We start from the raw sequence: 16,072 nt of genomic DNA on the forward strand, positions 1-16,072 counted from the left end.
GTCCGCAAAGTATACCGGGCTTTACTCAAATATATTCAATTTTCTTGATTTATCGTTCTATTATTTCATAGCAGACGTCGTCAGGGGTGGATCACATGCCATTTGAGCCGCAGTCCTGGTGGGGTCAAAACCTATTAAGGGTCGGATAAACATATCTCCCACATGCCAAAGTAGACGTCACTCAATTACATAATAAGCTCCATAACTTGGGCAGAGGTACATAGATCTAGCTCGGGCAGCCGTATCTTAAATTCAAATCCATCGATCTCCAATCTTCTGTTTCCCATCTTCTCAACAACTAACAACTCCGAAAACCGCATACCAAAGTCCGGCTTGAACTACTACTCGTACCGCCCTTTTCCAATCAGAGTCGAAGAGGTACCCATTAGCCAATATGATAGATATTATGATCGTCTTCACCTCCATCAATAATTCACTGGTCCAAGGTGTACTCAATATGACACCTCTCATCATGGTCTCCAATATTTTAGCTATGGGATACGAGTAATCGTCTGCAAATGGGCCTAGCACCTTCTGGGTCTTTCCAATATATACATATCTAATGGACGTGATTATCCCGGATCCTTCCGATCTCCCGTTTCGTTAATGAGTCTGAAAAAATGACTTGAACCCTGCCATTGTCCTCGGACCGACCGCGCTTCGTCCTGGGCAAGACGATAAAAGGCCCGCAACAGTCGTGGAACACACGAAGAACTCCCGACATTTACGGTCCTAGGCACGACGAAAATTGAAAAGGCCTTCTAGTAGCCACGATGATCTATTTGATAGTGGCGTCACGGTTGGTCCTAGGCATGACCCTTAAAAGGCCAAAGTCGGCGCGGCGGCGTTGCATCAAGGGACAAAGCCACGCATTTGTACGGTTACTACGGGATGTACGAACATAACGAATTTCTTCTACGATTCTTGAGTTTCCGGCATTATAGAAGGTAGATGGCGTTCTTCGTCATGTTGGGTACGCATTCGCCCCTCTTCTTTCCATTGCCTTATACGGTGAGGCATCTGCTTACGAGTCGTCTTGAGTAGGTATACGATCTAGAGGACTTCTACGTTCAGTCAAGTTCAATTCGGTACGCACGACGCTAACGATACAATACCTTGGCATCAATGGAGATACTTGTACGGGAATAGTCACGGCACGGCAACTTAATTCCTCTTCCTAGCAAGCATCTGAGGCGTTTCTAAAATCTGGGTACAATTTCAGGTGCCCGCGCTGCGTGCGTTCTAACCAGTGGATTCGATCGCAATCGACGTGCGCTAATACCATCCACAGCAAGAAGTAAGCCTCCACGAGTCTCGTCCTAGGCATGACGATAAACGGCCTCGCTTACTTCGGGTATGTTCACCCGGAGGAATTACTCTAGATACTATTATCTAGAGAATTTAATGGAGTTAGGGATGCTGCTCCATTCACGCAACTCTGGCTCTTTTGTCCCAGAGGATACATGGAGGTTGGAATTCAACTCCATGGTTTACCAGGCGAGATGACCGCCTACTCGGACTTGTGGTGCAAAACACCGAAGCTTTAACTCGCTGTTTTCCTGTACAAATCCTTGAGTTGCTGGTCGCCCGGTAATGACGAACATGCACTGTTCGTAAATTGCATGACATCGTGGTTTCTGTTGCTTAAACTTCATGGCCTGTACTATTTCTTGGCATCTGGTCACGGCATGATGCTAGCGGAACGCCAAGTGCCTCGGATCTTGCGATCGTGGTTGGTGGCGGTTATGATATGACCTCGTATACCTGTACCAGTCGATGTCACAACCCAGTTAGCCAGTTCAATTAACGGCTCTGGGTGTTTTTTTTCTTTGTTGGGATCAAATGGGAAACGGAATCCGGAGTACCTCTTTGTTCAAAGTTTTCCGCAGTCGAGCTGATCGATACAACCAAGATGCGTCGGCAATCTGTACTTCGGCATCTTGTGGCGACCCCTTGAGGCTTAGGTAGCGGGGAAGGCAGCTAATTAGTCTTGTCGCCCCGTCCACCTTAACCTCTTGTCTGGATCGAGTGTACCTCCATATGCTTGGGTTCTTTCTGAAAGAGATAAGCGCGATAGTAAGGGCAATATGCCGGACCAAAAGGGTTCTTCCCCACAGGGAACCAACATTTTCAACCCTTTTGCGAACCGCGGCAGAAGCTACTTTGCTCTGGAGCCAGCGTCTCGGACTAGGCCGAGGAGAACCCGTCCCACGCTGACAATCTGCCTCTTTCGCATCGCGCCTGGGTCTGCCCAGGCCCGTGTGAAGCCCTCGGAGGCGTGGGAGCGAGCTTTGGAAGGATGATAGAAGGTCCACAGTGCTCGCATAGTCATACACGCAAAAGAGTTGCGTGTGACTTCCGTGCACCGTGTTGACTTGGGGCTGGGCTGGTCGCGTCTCTCTGCGGACAGGTTCGCGGGTTCGCCCGCGCTGTCACAAAGGCCCCCGGCTCGACTGCAAACAAGCCATATCCGGGCACATAACATAAAAGCGACCGTTCGTGATGGGAAATCGACGGTCGAGGAATCGGGCAGGTTCCTAAAAAAAGAAAAACAACATATCTCCGACACAAATTCTTTAAGAAAAATCGGTATATATACAGAAAAAAAAAAGGAAAATCTGGCAGGGGGGGGCGACTGGTGGGGGATTCCTGTCCATGCGGGATGCCGATGGAGTCTCGATGTAAATACATAGCTGGATATCGTAAATTCAAACTGGGCCTTGCCCCCCAAATCTCTTGTTGGTGTTTGCGGCCTGTGATATTGTTGTGCATGGTGAGGTTAGTACTGCACATGTAGTGGTGATAATCCAGTGTGCTCTCTCTTCCGATAACTTAGAATCGCTTCGGGATGAAGATACCCGGTGAAGAATTTATAGACTACAATGGCAGATTATCTACTGCAAATTGAAGTAGGTATACCAGATAAGTAAGATAGGGTTTAGTTACACCTCGGTCATTTGTGTAGTTGCTGCAAGGAGCTACGAATAGGATATTCAACATCTTTAATTTTGGCACCCATGTTAACTTCACATAGATATTTACGTGTCAACAACACCGAGATATACAATGTAAGACATACAACTATATCGATATCAATTTTTGGTCTTGTTAATTCTGTACGTAATCGTGCTGATAATACACCAACCATACGCCAACATTCTTGTTTCTTAGTGATGTGGATGTCAACATGCCTCTTTTCGCACAATCAACAGACGCCTAGCCTACCAGCATCCAACACGAAACTCCGGAAAACTTTATTCTTATCGTAATTACGCGCAACCCTCTCAAGGCTGGGCCTCGGTTATCAGTCAACTACACGATGACCCACATGCATTGGAATATAGGCAGCTTATTTCGTAGGGCTGTGGGGACCACGCGTGAAGCTGGACAGTTCGTGTTAAATCAGTACAACTTGCTCTTGCAAATTTTCTCTAGGTTGGGAGGGCTTACGAGTGCCACATCTGTCCGAGGAAGCCTGACTGGGGCTTCTGGTCATGGAGACTAGCTCGTCTGGCCATAGAGTTGCTATCGCTGTTGCGCTTCTGGTTCATGAGACCATCAAAGCTCGGTCCAGAGCCCTAGAATCAATGTGTTAGTAATTATTGGAACAACTTTATGAACATTAAGGACGTACTCTTCGTCGCGTAGGGCTGGAGGGAGTTTGGTTATTTCCTTTTGTGCTGTCCATATTGATCTGATCTCGAATAGTTGATTTTCGAGGTAGGTAATGTGGTTACTGGTCGTAATCTACGTAATATTGATACGATCTTACAAAATAATACTTTGAATAATTGTAGTGTGCCAAGGCAGAGTCTGAGAAGCAGGGAAGAGGAGAAAGGAGGGTGAGTAGGGTTCTCTTTAAGTAGACTTGATATGTACCCAATAGACCACGAGAGCTTTCTGATCAGACGGCGGCAGAATCCCACACCTATCGAAACTACCCTATGCATTAAAGATAAGCAATATTGTTAGATGCAACCAACGCTACTGCACCTTTCCATTGTCCGGAGAAACCCTTTGGGGCTGATTGATCAGCGAGCCAGACTTTAAAAATCGGAGAAAGCTCCCCTTGATGACTTCACCAATGAGGTAGGCCATCGGGGTAACTTTGGGGGAGAGCTCTCCGTTTCAATCATACGAGTAGCGTGGCCCCTAGTCCGATAGGCAATGTACTCAGCCGTATCTATGATAAATGGTGACAAAGAAAGGACAATCCAGAGAGGTCAGTTTCTAATACATGACGCGGTGCAAGGTACTTCTGCGTGCGGGATAGAGCAACGTCATAGGCGAAGTATAGCTCCATCCCTTCCCATCCATGTCCTGATAGGGGAGAGATGTACACATACGTCTCTACCCCGCAAAGGAACGAGACAAAGGAGATCGCGGAGGCTTAGAGTGATGATTAAATGATCGAATCAGAGTTCTTCGATCGACACTTGCCGCTGCCTTAATCAGTGGCACGAGCATGACACCACCTTCTTCCATCGTCGAAGACATTCCTTGCAATGGGTGGTTTCAGTGCCTGAAGGGTTAATCAATTGACCAGATAAGCATTCGTTCCTAGTCAATAAGATAAACTCATCTCGAACCAAGATCAGTCGGGTCATGTTCAGATCGAACGACCTAATTTATCTTAGGGGTTTGTACGGCATGTACATTGCGTGGCAGTTGCAATAGTAGTAAGAGTTGGAGAGTTGATAGGGGGCTTGTCAGGGTCGGCGACGTGGGGTCTATGATGCAACGGAGAGACAAGTTCCAGGCCCGGCTATTGGCAGTCTTGGTGCGATCCACTTTCCCCAGAAAATCCCACCTGATCGCTTCGCACTTAAGCACGGCTCCGAGTCATTGGTAATTTGTAAGCCTTCACTGGACGACATCACGTGGAAGATGATCCGGTATATGGTTGAGATAACTGTAGATCGAGGAACTATTGAAAGTCATCATATTGTTCTAACAAGCTAAAAATATCCGCCAAATAAACCCTTGTCTTATGTACCTGATAACCACTTGGTATCAGTACTCGTCCCACGATCTGGGCTCTTAGAATCTCAGACTACTCCAACCGCGTATGGCTCTGCAGGGTTTATAAGGCCTATTAGTCTAGAGATGTCAGCCTTGTTGTTACATCAAGCAACGCTAATAAAAAGTATTACACAGCCTCATCAGTTCTCCAAGGTGAAAGGAAAAGTCTCGTCACGAAGAACTCCGATATCATGCAGGAAAAGTGTCATCCGCGAGGCTTCTGCTCAACTAACAAGAACTTACTAACCTTTTAAGGTACACTGATAATCAAGCTATATATAGCATATGTTACCTAGCGTAACACTCGAGTTAGCTACGTCGGCGCAATTGCAAAACGAGAAACGAGGGATTGAAAGCTATCAGGCTACTCATGTCAGCTTCGAACACATCCATAATTATTGTACTCGATAGAACATACCTCATTAAATCAGATTTGTTTAAATGTTCATTTCCACGCCCATTGGACAGGATCAAACAGTGTGAATAATGTTCATCATATGCAACGATAACGATTGGAGACAAGTCGGAAAATTACCTATCGACGACTGTTAGCCACGGCTCAATCCCAATATCAACACAATGTTCGGGTCGACAAGACACAATCAGTTGACGAATTCTCAACAAGAATCCCTCGTGGTCCTCCTCCCACAAGGTTTGTAAGGCCTTGTTTTTGACGAGAAAAGGTACGAGGGTTCGTTATGTCCGCCCGTTCGTTCAAGATATCCTCATGTGAATATGGCAAAAGTGCGATTGGGAGTGTATATACCTATTCAAATAGACGAGTTAGTCATGTAATCAAGCAATTATCGCTTAGTGAATGGGGTAGTGAGTATTGAGGTCAGACAAGGCTGAAACTAAACAAATCTACATAGTATATTCTGAATGAGGAATTCCCTAGGTTTGTCGATTTCTTCATCACTCCTCGATGGGGTTGGGTAAAGTGCTGGACTCGGAGATAGAAGAATAGTGCATACCTTTTATTATAGAAAAATACAAACGATAGACGACATTCACCACGTTAACAAGAACGAGAAAATCCTATCGAAGACACAGTTAGCTATCTGATCGTCCTGATATCCGCACAAAGACTAAATGCCCGCGAAATTTGCTCAGGGTAATTCTAGAGACTATAATCCCCATTGTGTTGTAAGATTTGGATTGTTCAAATTTTTCTTCGTCACAGCAAGGAAGCAGGAAGGAAGAAATGCCGCGACTTACATCGTGAGTAGGTTAGAAGCTCGTCAAACGTAAACCAAGTCCAATCAAGGGAAGAAAGAGGCTCAATGCATATGAGCGCGCGAGTGCGAAAGCTTCGAAAGACGAAGCAAAAAAAGTGGTGAAGAAGCAAAAGAAATATTTGAGGACGAAAGCTAGAAAATAAAAATTGCAGTGGGGATTTTGTTCCCACTAGTCCACTTCCAAGGCCCGGAGATTCGCTAGCTGCTAGCGTCGGCAACCTCCCAAAATCCGTGGCAACAACTGCGCCACACCCGCTTACATAACCGATCTTATCAGCATAGATAACACCTCGTCATCGCCCACCGCTACCTAACGCTTTCCCTCCTTCCTTTCCCCCCCAGACCAACCCTCTCACACAAAACGTTCGCCGCCTCATCGCGACGAACAGGAGATAACAATAAAGATGACCGCCCCTATAGGTGGCATATGGGCGCCCGCCGCGCTGCGGGTGGTCCGTACGGCCGCCTACAAGGCGAGCAAGCTAATCCGGGCCAAGCTCGCCGCCGCGGCCCGGCCAACCACCACCAACAACGCCGTCCTCGAGCCCGTCCTCGCGCGCAGCGCCGGCCCTCGCCACCCCGTCCACCCCGCCGCCTTCCTGCGCCAGTCCAAGAGCCGCCGCTGGCACTCGACGTACCAGAACATCAACAGCGCCGTCCGCCGCTTCATCAGCACCGGCACGAGTACCGCTTCCCGGATCGACCGGGCTAAGTTCGCGGGCACCACCCAGACGGGCCGCGCCATCGCCCAGTTCACGGGCCGCGCGCCGTTCGCGAGCACGCTGCGCCCGAACCTGACGGGCGGCGCCCTGCCGCGTACCGCAGGCGGGTACGGGCTAGGCTCCGGGCGCGTGGGGGGAGCCCGATACTTCTCGCACGCGCCGGCGGCGCAGGCCCAGGTCGTGCAGAACGTGTCGGCCGCCGTGCGCGCGTTCTGGATCTCCGGGCAGAAGGCGCAGTTCGACGGGCTGACGGCCCGGGGCGAGAGGAAGTACCGGTCCGTGTCTGCGTTGCAGGACGAGACGGCCCGCAAGATGGCCGCGCTGCCGCGTAACGTGCCAGGCTCGTACGTCGACTTCCGACTCAATCCGACCGTGACTGCTCTGAGCCCCCTCGCCGCTGCGTTCCCGTACCAGCCCGCTGGCTTCAAGGCCCCCGCTCTCGACGCCACGACCCTTAACACCGACGGCTTCCTCGATGTCCTATCTGGTGACTTCGCTCGCGCCCTGAAGGACTTGACTACGACTCTGGCGGATATGAAGAAGCTTTCTTCGTTAGGTGATCTTCCAGTCCATCTTGAGAAAGGACATACCCTCCGAATCCGCTTCCCAGGTGTCGACCGGGAGACCGTCGAGACGCTCTGTGACGACCTCGGAGTTAAGAGGGGTATCGTCATGGAAGACCCAGACTTCGAGGCTGAGACTGGGGTGTCCATGGCACTGAAGTTCCCCTTCGCTCCCGATGCTAGCCACGACACGAGGACCCTCACCTCGCCTGGCGGCTCGCTCAAGTCACAGGACAGCTTCCTCCAAGCGGAAGAGGAGCTCTTCGAAGAGGGCTTCAGCGACTTAGAAGATAACCCGTGGCTGTCAATGCCGGATGATCCGGAAGGTTACGAGAGCATGTCGGCGCCAGTCAGCTCAGGCGAGCACTGCTCAGAGGACTTTGAAGGCCTTGAGGGCATCTATAAATTCTTAGAAGAGTGCGATCGCTCTCGTGGAAGGTTTTGAATGCTTGCTTGCCAGACAATGATTATGAAGGCGTACGGTTGTTTTGTTTGGGGGGAAATATCCACATTAGATTGTCAAATTGCAGATAGTCTTTACACCTAGGAACCACACTCATTGTACCTTTATCATAACTATATCCTAGGTAGCAGTTGGGCTCACTAGTCCCGCATGAATTCCATATGTTAGTTTATATAGTACCTATCTTCAGTCAAGTGAAAGCCCGCCGTGGATAAGTTAAAAGGGTATCCGTTTATTCCTATACTAGAGTCAGGCCACAAATCCCGTAGTTGCGATTTGTTCGAAAAGATAACCTACGAAGTAGCTTATGAGACTTTCCAATAACCCAACCTAGAAGTTTCAAGCGTCAAATCTCGTCTTCCGCTTTCCAGTACTCGGCTTCTGCCCATCCTCTGCCGAAGAAGCCGTCGCCGCCACAAACTCCACAGGGGCTCCCTTGCCCCTGGCCCTCACCTTCTCGACCTCCGCCTGGCTCTGCTTAAGCTGTTCCTTGTAAGCCCATCTCGGGAACGCAGCCGGGTCCCATATGTCGGCCGGCAACGTAGTCTGGTACTGGTCCGCGGCGCCGCCAAGCTCGACAAACGCCAACAGTTTCTCCGTGAGCGCAGGGTTACGTAAGGACGGGTTCTGCGCGACTTTGGAGTTGAAGTGCACGCCCTGCTTCTTCAGCTCGAGGAACCGCTCGAACTTGGCGCTGGTTGCGGGCGGTGGCGAGCCCGGCGGAGATGGCGGTATGTCTGTGTTGGGGATGGGCGGGAGCGTGAGATCCCGTAACAGTGCGCGGGTTGCCGTATAAGGGGATCCGGGAGGAAGGCCGGGCCCTGCTTCGTCGTCTTCTAATGGTGCCTCTTCCAGTGGAGGGAAGCTAGGTCCTGCGGCAGGTGCAGGAGCTGGACCTATCTGTGGCCCAATGATAGGTGCTTGTTTCTCATCTACTTTTTGCGGTGCAGTAGCGGACTCTGCTGAGGCAACTGTTCGCTTGTCAGAGAAAGCACCTTAAATAGGATGGGGAAAAGACCCGAAATAGATATCATGATTCACTTACTTGGCTTCTCGGTGGTATCCCCGGTGGCATCTTGAGTTTGTTTCAGTGGCTGGCCTCAGTTGAATCAGTGCTGTCCAATGCCTACCGGTGCCATATCGTATGTCATCTCATGTTCGCATTTCATACCTTTGGTTTCGGCTGTTGCTCGACCTCCTCCTCATCACTGCTCTCGTAGCTTACGAGGCCAGACATTTTTTTATTGAATACAGAAATCTCAATTGAGTTTTACTTGTATCTAGACTCGAGATATGCCGTCGAAGTGAAATCGAATTGATTGAATGAATAAATCGCTTATATAAATTGATATGAGAGTTTCTTCGTCGCAAGTCGAGGTACATGCTCGAGGTATCCTAGCGCCTTCCGGATTAAAGTGGACCCCAAATGCCTTTTTCAGCCGCCACACAGCTGTCCAGTGGGCAGGTAGCACGCAGGTACGTACCTCATTGGCCTGTCCGGGAAGGCAGAACTGACGCGCAGCTCCAAGCTTGTAGGTCAGTTCAAGGTCCCAACTCCCAAACGGCAGCTTCCCTTCATCAGCCTTACAACTTTCCCAACTTGATATCCCGAAAACGACCGCCAACCACACCACCGTCAATCCGAATTTCCGCTGTCCGTGACTCTCTTCCTGATCAATTTTCAACATGGATCACCGACCGCAAGCTTGGGGCCGTGTAAGTAGCTTGTTTCCCCGAGGACCAAGAGCACCGCTTGCTAACAGCCGATAGCCTAGAGACGATGTCTACGGTGCCTACGATGCCTCATACATGCACACAAACGGCCCGAACCAACACACCCAATCCCCCGTCGTAACGGGAACGTCGGTGGTAGCGATGAAATTCAAGGACGGTGTTGTCATGGCCGCCGATAACCTGGGTATGCATACACATCTGCCACTACCTCGCTCTACAAATCCACACATGCCTTTTCTCGACTTATGTACCCAACACCTCTGCATCCCGTCCTAGCTAACCACTCTCCCCCCACCCAGCATCATACGGCTCCCTAGCGCGCTTCACCGACGTAAAGCGCATCCGCACCTTCGCCGAGACCTCGCTCGTCGGCTTCGGCGGCGACGTCTCCGACATGCAGTACCTGGACCGGCACCTGACGGAGCTCAGCATCGACGAGGCCTACCAGCAGTCCGCGCACACGCTGAACGCGCGCTCGCTGCACAAGTACCTCTCCAAGCTGCTCTACCACCGCCGCTCCAAGTTCGACCCCCTGTGGAATCACCTCCTCATCGCCGGCCTCGACGACGAGGGCGCCCCCTTCCTCGCCGCCGCCGACCTGCTCGGCACCACCTTCACCTCGCCCTCGCTCGCCACCGGCTACGGCAGCATGCTCGCCCAGCCCATCATGCGCAAGTACGTGCCGGACGAGGCCTCCGTCGCCAACGTCACGCGCGAGCAGGCCGTCGCCGTCATCAAGGAGTGCATGAAGGTGCTCTTCTACCGCGACGCGCGCTCGCTCGACTCCTACTCGCTAGCCGTCATCACCAAGGACGGCATCACCCTATCCGAGAGCGAGAAGCTCGAGGACCAGAGCTGGGCCTTCGCGGACCGCATCAAGGGCTACGGCACGCAGACCGTGTAGAGAGCAGACCCTGCTTCCGCCGTCGCCATAGAGCGTTCTTTCCGTCGGCTCTCCATCGACATCGATCTCCGTTCTTCACAACCCTCGCACGAGCACCCTGACATGATGGATTTGGATGATGACTAAGTTCGGTGAAACGGGGGGGCGCGGAAAGGGCATTCTCGTCTGCGGTACGACGGGACTTGATGCGAGACTACGCACTTGTCTCAGGAGTTTGATGAGGAGACATTATATTTACTACTACTAAATACTACGAAGTCACGATGCTTTCCCGGCCGTCTGCAGAGAGAAGAGGAGCATAGGTAGAGTAGCAAGGAACTCTTGTAACAACAGAGCCAGGACACGTGAACAAGAATAATACTGTGTTTTCGTGTACACAATGCCTCATGCCTGTATCGATCAACTGTCACTTTCGCAACTTGTGTACCAAAATTATTACTCAGCACAATTCATAGTGACTTTGCAAAAGATTCGACGTTAATCCATGAGTTTTGGAGTTTACAGTCTCCTTAATCAAAATCTGGGGTATAAACGAATGGTATTCCTAGCTAAGAACCTGACCGAATCATTAGACAATGCGCCTTAACAACGTTGGACCCGACCTTTTTGTAGTTGTCAACTTTTTACTTTATTCCGGTATCCTCGTCTAGATCATCCTAGCCGATTTACAGATCGTCGTCTATCTACTTCCTCTGCAGTACATGTGTCACACCAGAATTGGCGTGGGGGGCATTATGCATCATCGGGGTTGCAAGATAGCAACTGCCTTCTCTGCGCAATCCCCTTACCATATCTCAATCCCGCTGCCATGTATAAAACTACCACACGCCCAATTGCCACCCAAATCCATCATCCCACCATAAAATCGGTTCGTAGTCAAATCCCGTATCACATCAGAAACTCATCAGTTATGAGTTCAGTCATAGAGGTACGCACGCAGGCTTATTCGACCGTGACCGACTTGGCAAGGTTGCGTGGGAAGTCGACGTTGAGGCCCTCCATAACAGCTAGCCAGTAGGCAATTAGTTGCAGAGGAATGACGTTGAGAATGCCTTGCAGGCAGTCGACCGTCTTGGGTACTTCGATCTTCTGCGCCTGGCTAGCTTGGAATTCTTCGTCGCCAGGGTTGCAGATGACGATGGGCTTTCCACCACGAGCAGCAACTATAAAGTCGTTAGTATAATTCAAATCATATTTGCGAGGGTGAGATATTCAGGACGTACCTTGTTGGTAAGCATTGAGAGACTTCGTGAATAGGTTATCACGGGTTAGGATCATGATGATGGGGAGGTTTTCGTCAACCAGAGCTAGCACACCATGCTTCAATTCACCAGACATGACAGCTTCGCAGTGAAGGTAAGAAATTTCCTTAATCTTGAGGGCGCCCTCGAGAGCAGTCGAATATTGGCTGCCACGTCCTAGGAGCAGCAGAGACTTCTGGTTCTTGAACGTCTTTGAGCAGAGCTCCTTGATCGATTGGTCTAGCGTCAGGATATCCTTGATTTGCGCAGAGATGTTAGAGAGACCCTCGATGATCTCCTCCCGCCTCTTCTGCTTGGACGCTCGGTCCTCACTAAGCGACAGAGCGAACATGACCATGGCAATGAATTGAGATGTGTAAGCCTTGGTTGATGCAACACCGATTTCGGGGCCAGCGTTGACGTGGACACCACAGTGAGTGAGGAGCGAGATAGAAGAACCGACGACGTTAACGATACCAACGGTAAGGGCACCACGCTCTAAGCAGTATCGGAGAGCCATCAGCGAGTCCGCCGTCTCACCGGACTGCGAAACGAACACGCATGTGTCGTCACGGAAAACCGGCGCTTCTCTGTCGAGGAAATCGGAAGCCAACTCAACAGCGATCGGAATCTCTGCAAGCTCTTCGAAGATACCCCGAACAGCCATGCAAGAGTGGTAACTCGTTCCGCAAGCAATGAAAATAATACGTCGGCATCGGCGAATGGTTGCGATGTACGACCTCAGACCACCGAGCGTAACAGACTTGTGTTCGATGTCGAGACGACCTCTCATGGTGTTGACGACAGACTCGGGCTGCTCGAAAATTTCCTTCTGCATGAAGTGGTCGAACTTACCCTTCATGATCTCCTGGAGCTCGAGCTCGAGGGTCTGGATGTTTCGGACATTGGAGCTACCATCAGCCTTCTTGAGACGGTGAATGTTCAGCGAGCCCTCATGAATGTGAGCAATGTCGTCATCCTCCAGGTACATGACCTTCTTGGTGTGCTCTACGATAGCAGACGGGTCAGACGAGAGGAAGAACTCGGCTGGCATGGGCAAACCATCATCGGTCATGAAAGCGCGGGACTGCGAGCGGTGTAGGAGAGACTTGTCGGCAGCACCAAGCAGGGCGTTAGGGGCCAGGAAGTTGCCAGTTTGCTTCTTCAAGGCAACGTTCTGGGAGGCGGCCTCAGCCGGCAGAACGCCATTCTCCTCAGAGTATTCAACATCGACGAAGTCGACCTTCATGCGCCTCTGGGTCTTGACGCCAATAACAAGGGGCGAACCCTTGCGAGCAGCAATGACCTCATGGGGGTAGTGTACAGACTTAATCAGCAAGCCATAGGCACCCTCGAGCTCAGTAATAACGGCCTTCGCGAGATCGACAAAGTCAATTTGGGGGTGTTGGTCGTACAGGTACTTTGCGAGTTTCGCAATGCACTCAGTGTCGGTCTCGGTCTCGAACTTGAAGCCCTTTGCGGAAAGGAGGGTCTTCAATTCCTTGTAATTGGTGATGATGCCATTGTGGACGACTGAGAATTCCCATGTGGGGTCGGATCTGACAAGTGATAGTCATATTAGCAAGGGGGACTCGTAAGCTCTGCTGGTATAAAGAGTATTTACCGGTGGGGATGGCAGTTCAGCCGAGAGGGAGGGCCGTGAGTAGCCCATCGAGTATGGGCGATACCGGCATGTGAGTCGAAAATCTTGGTGAGGTTTGGTTTGGACTCCTCAATGAGCTGCTTGAGCTTGGCAACCTTGCCCACTTCCTTGAAGGCGAAAACTTCGTTCTTCTTGTCGCCATCGACAGCTAAACCGGCCGAGTCATATCCACGATACTCTAGACGGGAAAGACCTATATAACAAAGGAACCAGAAAATCAGCTTTCTATTCCCTACAAGACCGTACTTGTTCTACAAATGGTCGAGGTTGCAGAATGCAGGTCGAACGTTGAGAAACGGGTTACGGCAGGTTGTCATGTCTCACCGTTTACGAGAGTGTCGAGGATAAATTTCCTATCCTTCTCAACCAGGTAGTTAATGTAGCCGAAAATTCCACTGTAAGGAAGTTCAAATTAGCAAATTGAATTGATCCTAACTACGCAGTTCGTTTCCTTTTGTTCTATAATCTCTTTGATCCCCGACTTTGCCACAAAATTCCAGTAGCTGTGGCCGTGGTCATAACCGCATTGGAACGGGCGAAGCCAGGGGTCGTTGGACTGGGGTAACTCGACAGAAACAGAGTTCCATCTAGTCTTTCGATAGCGTAGGAAGGCGGATCGTAGAGTGTTGCGCGGGTCTTACATACCACATATTGCCTCTAGTTTCGGGGTTGTAGAGCAAGAAAGGTTACGGGTGTGTCTCTCTGGCTTAAACTACTTTGCTGTCTCCCTCTCTGGCTGCGGTAAAGGGATTCTCCGAAGGGGGGTATCAATGATAAAACGAAAGTCAATGGCGGTGAGCTTTGAGGGGGGAACGGATGAAGTGAAGAAGAAAGGATAGAGTTTCCAGAACTTGGTCGGAGAGGGATTGGGAGGGCACAGGCTTAGACTTTTAAAGGTAAAGGGGAGCTAAGGCAGTGGATGGCTTGTCTGGCTCGACTGGATTGTTTGGCTTTATAAGGATGGTTTATTTTTTCCCTCTAGAAAAAGAATGCTGGTGACTTGGTGACTTGAACCTGACTGGTGCTTTCTTAGGCTTTTAGAACTTGGCTGTTACTAGGTGAGGCAAGCATGTACGAGGATGTAGCTACCATAGTCAATCCACTAGTGGGCTGCGATGGACCTTAGAGGTAGGAGGGGTTGCCGGGGGGTAATCGATGTACCTCTGTTCTCCTTACGATCGAATTCATGCCTTACTCGTGCAAGGTATGAGACAAGTATCTAATTGCCTATCATTTACCTATCTTTCGCCTATCACCCGTCGAAGTGACTTGGGCGATACTTACCGCAGGCTAGACCCTAAACAATAACCCTACCTCATGCAGTTGCAGCGTATCAATGACACCACACCGTACCTACCTCTGTTACCTTGTCTACCGCCTCCTCCAGCCATGTCATACCTTACATAGTACCTACCTCGATTGCTCGATTCAAGTTACGTACTGTAAAAAGGTTTAACCTCTGATGCATTTTTGCTTTTTGCTTCATCCCGCGTGCCGCTGTGTCCGTTGCACAACTAGAAAGACACATACGTATTCTCTGCGTCTAGAATCCATTCGACCAATTCTAATTTATCCTTCTTTCTCTCGACATTCTCGGCTTTTCCTTTTTCTATTCCAAACTCCCGTCATATAATACAGACCAACGGATATAGGGCTCTAGTTTCCCAATTCCCAGTTTCGTCTTTCTATTTATTGCAGATGGGCAAATGGCAGGATCCAGCTTGTCAGCCCTTGTTTTAGAATTATATGGTTTTTTGCATTGCGTTGCTTGACTTTTAGTCTTTGTGCTTTTAATCTCCTCTTATTGATTGCAGCCAATCGTCGGTCAAAGTCCATGCAGCGTGCCGACCCTTTCATTGTCTAGGCAATATTCAGCTTGCTGATACGAAGATAATTGGTTGTCTTACAAGAGCAACACCTTGTCCAATTGAGCCTCTTTCTCTCTCCTCATCTGATCTAATCCCGAGAACCACAAAAGAATCGAACATGCAAATCTTTTCAACGTTACCTATGGTATGGATACATAGAGTCAGACGTAGCATACGTATTCTCCTTTTCGTAAAGAGACATTACGATTTGAAAACTTCACTAAATATCAAACAGATACTAACCAATGCCTGCGCCACCACCCGATGGGGTGTTATCGCCATTCATTGGCTTCTTCGTGTTCAATGAAGATCGATTTCCAACCTGCAGTGCTAGCTGGCCGTTCGCCGGATCATTATCCTGGCCGCGGCCCCTTATTTGGGGCTGTACCTGAGCTCAAATTCGCTTGGCCTCCAGTTGAGGCTTGGCCCGACTCGGCCAGGATGTCACCCTCCACCGCAAGCGGTCCCCCAAACTCCTTGCTAGTTTGTTGGAAATTCCGATATCAGAAACAGAGCAAGCATCCGAACACGACCTCTTCTGACTACATGTCGAAAAGGGGTCGCCGGCGCGTGATGGCAATGACGCGGCTTATTGTTTCTCTTACATGCGATACGGTTGTCACGGCAATCAAATGCATCGTATGAGCATGCTTG

At 50.0% G+C, this 16,072-nt stretch overlaps 6 protein-coding genes across 6 annotated transcripts; 2 read left to right on the forward strand and 4 right to left on the reverse strand.

The window, feature by feature from the left end:
* Positions 1-2,272: 2,272 nt before the first annotated feature.
* Positions 2,273-2,905, reverse strand: F4807DRAFT_82891 (uncharacterized protein). Its single transcript, XM_048003538.1, has one exon. The coding sequence runs from the start codon at positions 2,791-2,793 to the stop codon at positions 2,329-2,331; it is 465 nt and encodes a 154-aa protein (XP_047854564.1). The 5' UTR covers positions 2,794-2,905; the 3' UTR covers positions 2,273-2,328.
* Positions 2,906-3,349: 444 nt separating this feature from the next.
* Positions 3,350-3,688, reverse strand: F4807DRAFT_460331 (uncharacterized protein; the record flags this gene model as incomplete). The annotated part of the gene is made up of 3 exons (XM_048001513.1): positions 3,350-3,383; positions 3,451-3,578; positions 3,635-3,688. The coding sequence occupies 3 exons, from the start codon at positions 3,686-3,688 to the stop codon at positions 3,350-3,352; spliced, it is 216 nt and encodes a 71-aa protein (XP_047854565.1).
* A 2,976-nt stretch (positions 3,689-6,664) lies between these two features.
* Positions 6,665-7,990, forward strand: F4807DRAFT_460332 (uncharacterized protein; the record flags this gene model as incomplete). Its single annotated transcript, XM_048001514.1, has 1 exon — positions 6,665-7,990. One exon carries the CDS (start codon positions 6,665-6,667, stop codon positions 7,988-7,990), a length of 1,326 nt encoding a protein of 441 aa, XP_047854566.1.
* A 194-nt stretch (positions 7,991-8,184) lies between these two features.
* F4807DRAFT_425479 (HCNGP-like protein-domain-containing protein) lies at positions 8,185-9,363 on the reverse strand. The gene is made up of 3 exons (XM_047997968.1): positions 9,180-9,363; positions 9,054-9,102; positions 8,185-8,979 (listed from the first exon to the last, which is right to left on the reverse strand). The coding sequence occupies exons 1-3, from the start codon at positions 9,243-9,245 to the stop codon at positions 8,348-8,350; spliced, it is 747 nt and encodes a 248-aa protein (XP_047854567.1). The 5' UTR covers positions 9,246-9,363; the 3' UTR covers positions 8,185-8,347.
* A 331-nt stretch (positions 9,364-9,694) lies between these two features.
* Positions 9,695-10,646, forward strand: F4807DRAFT_460334 (proteasome endopeptidase complex, beta subunit; the record flags this gene model as incomplete). Its single annotated transcript, XM_048001515.1, has 3 exons — positions 9,695-9,724; positions 9,779-9,926; positions 10,042-10,646. 3 exons carry the CDS (start codon positions 9,695-9,697, stop codon positions 10,644-10,646), a joined length of 783 nt encoding a protein of 260 aa, XP_047854568.1.
* Positions 10,647-11,588: 942 nt separating this feature from the next.
* On the reverse strand, positions 11,589-15,036 carry F4807DRAFT_451628 (glutamine:fructose-6-phosphate amidotransferase; the record flags this gene model as incomplete). Its single annotated transcript, XM_048000250.1, has 5 exons — positions 11,589-11,809; positions 11,870-13,446; positions 13,512-13,743; positions 13,875-13,945; positions 15,032-15,036. 5 exons carry the CDS (start codon positions 15,034-15,036, stop codon positions 11,589-11,591), a joined length of 2,106 nt encoding a protein of 701 aa, XP_047854569.1.
* Positions 15,037-16,072: the final 1,036 nt, after the last annotated feature.

The sequence above is a fragment of the Annulohypoxylon truncatum genome (assembly GCF_022578515.1).
Source record: "Annulohypoxylon truncatum strain CBS 140777 unplaced genomic scaffold F4807scaffold_15, whole genome shotgun sequence".
NCBI lineage: Eukaryota > Fungi > Ascomycota > Sordariomycetes > Xylariales > Hypoxylaceae > Annulohypoxylon > Annulohypoxylon truncatum.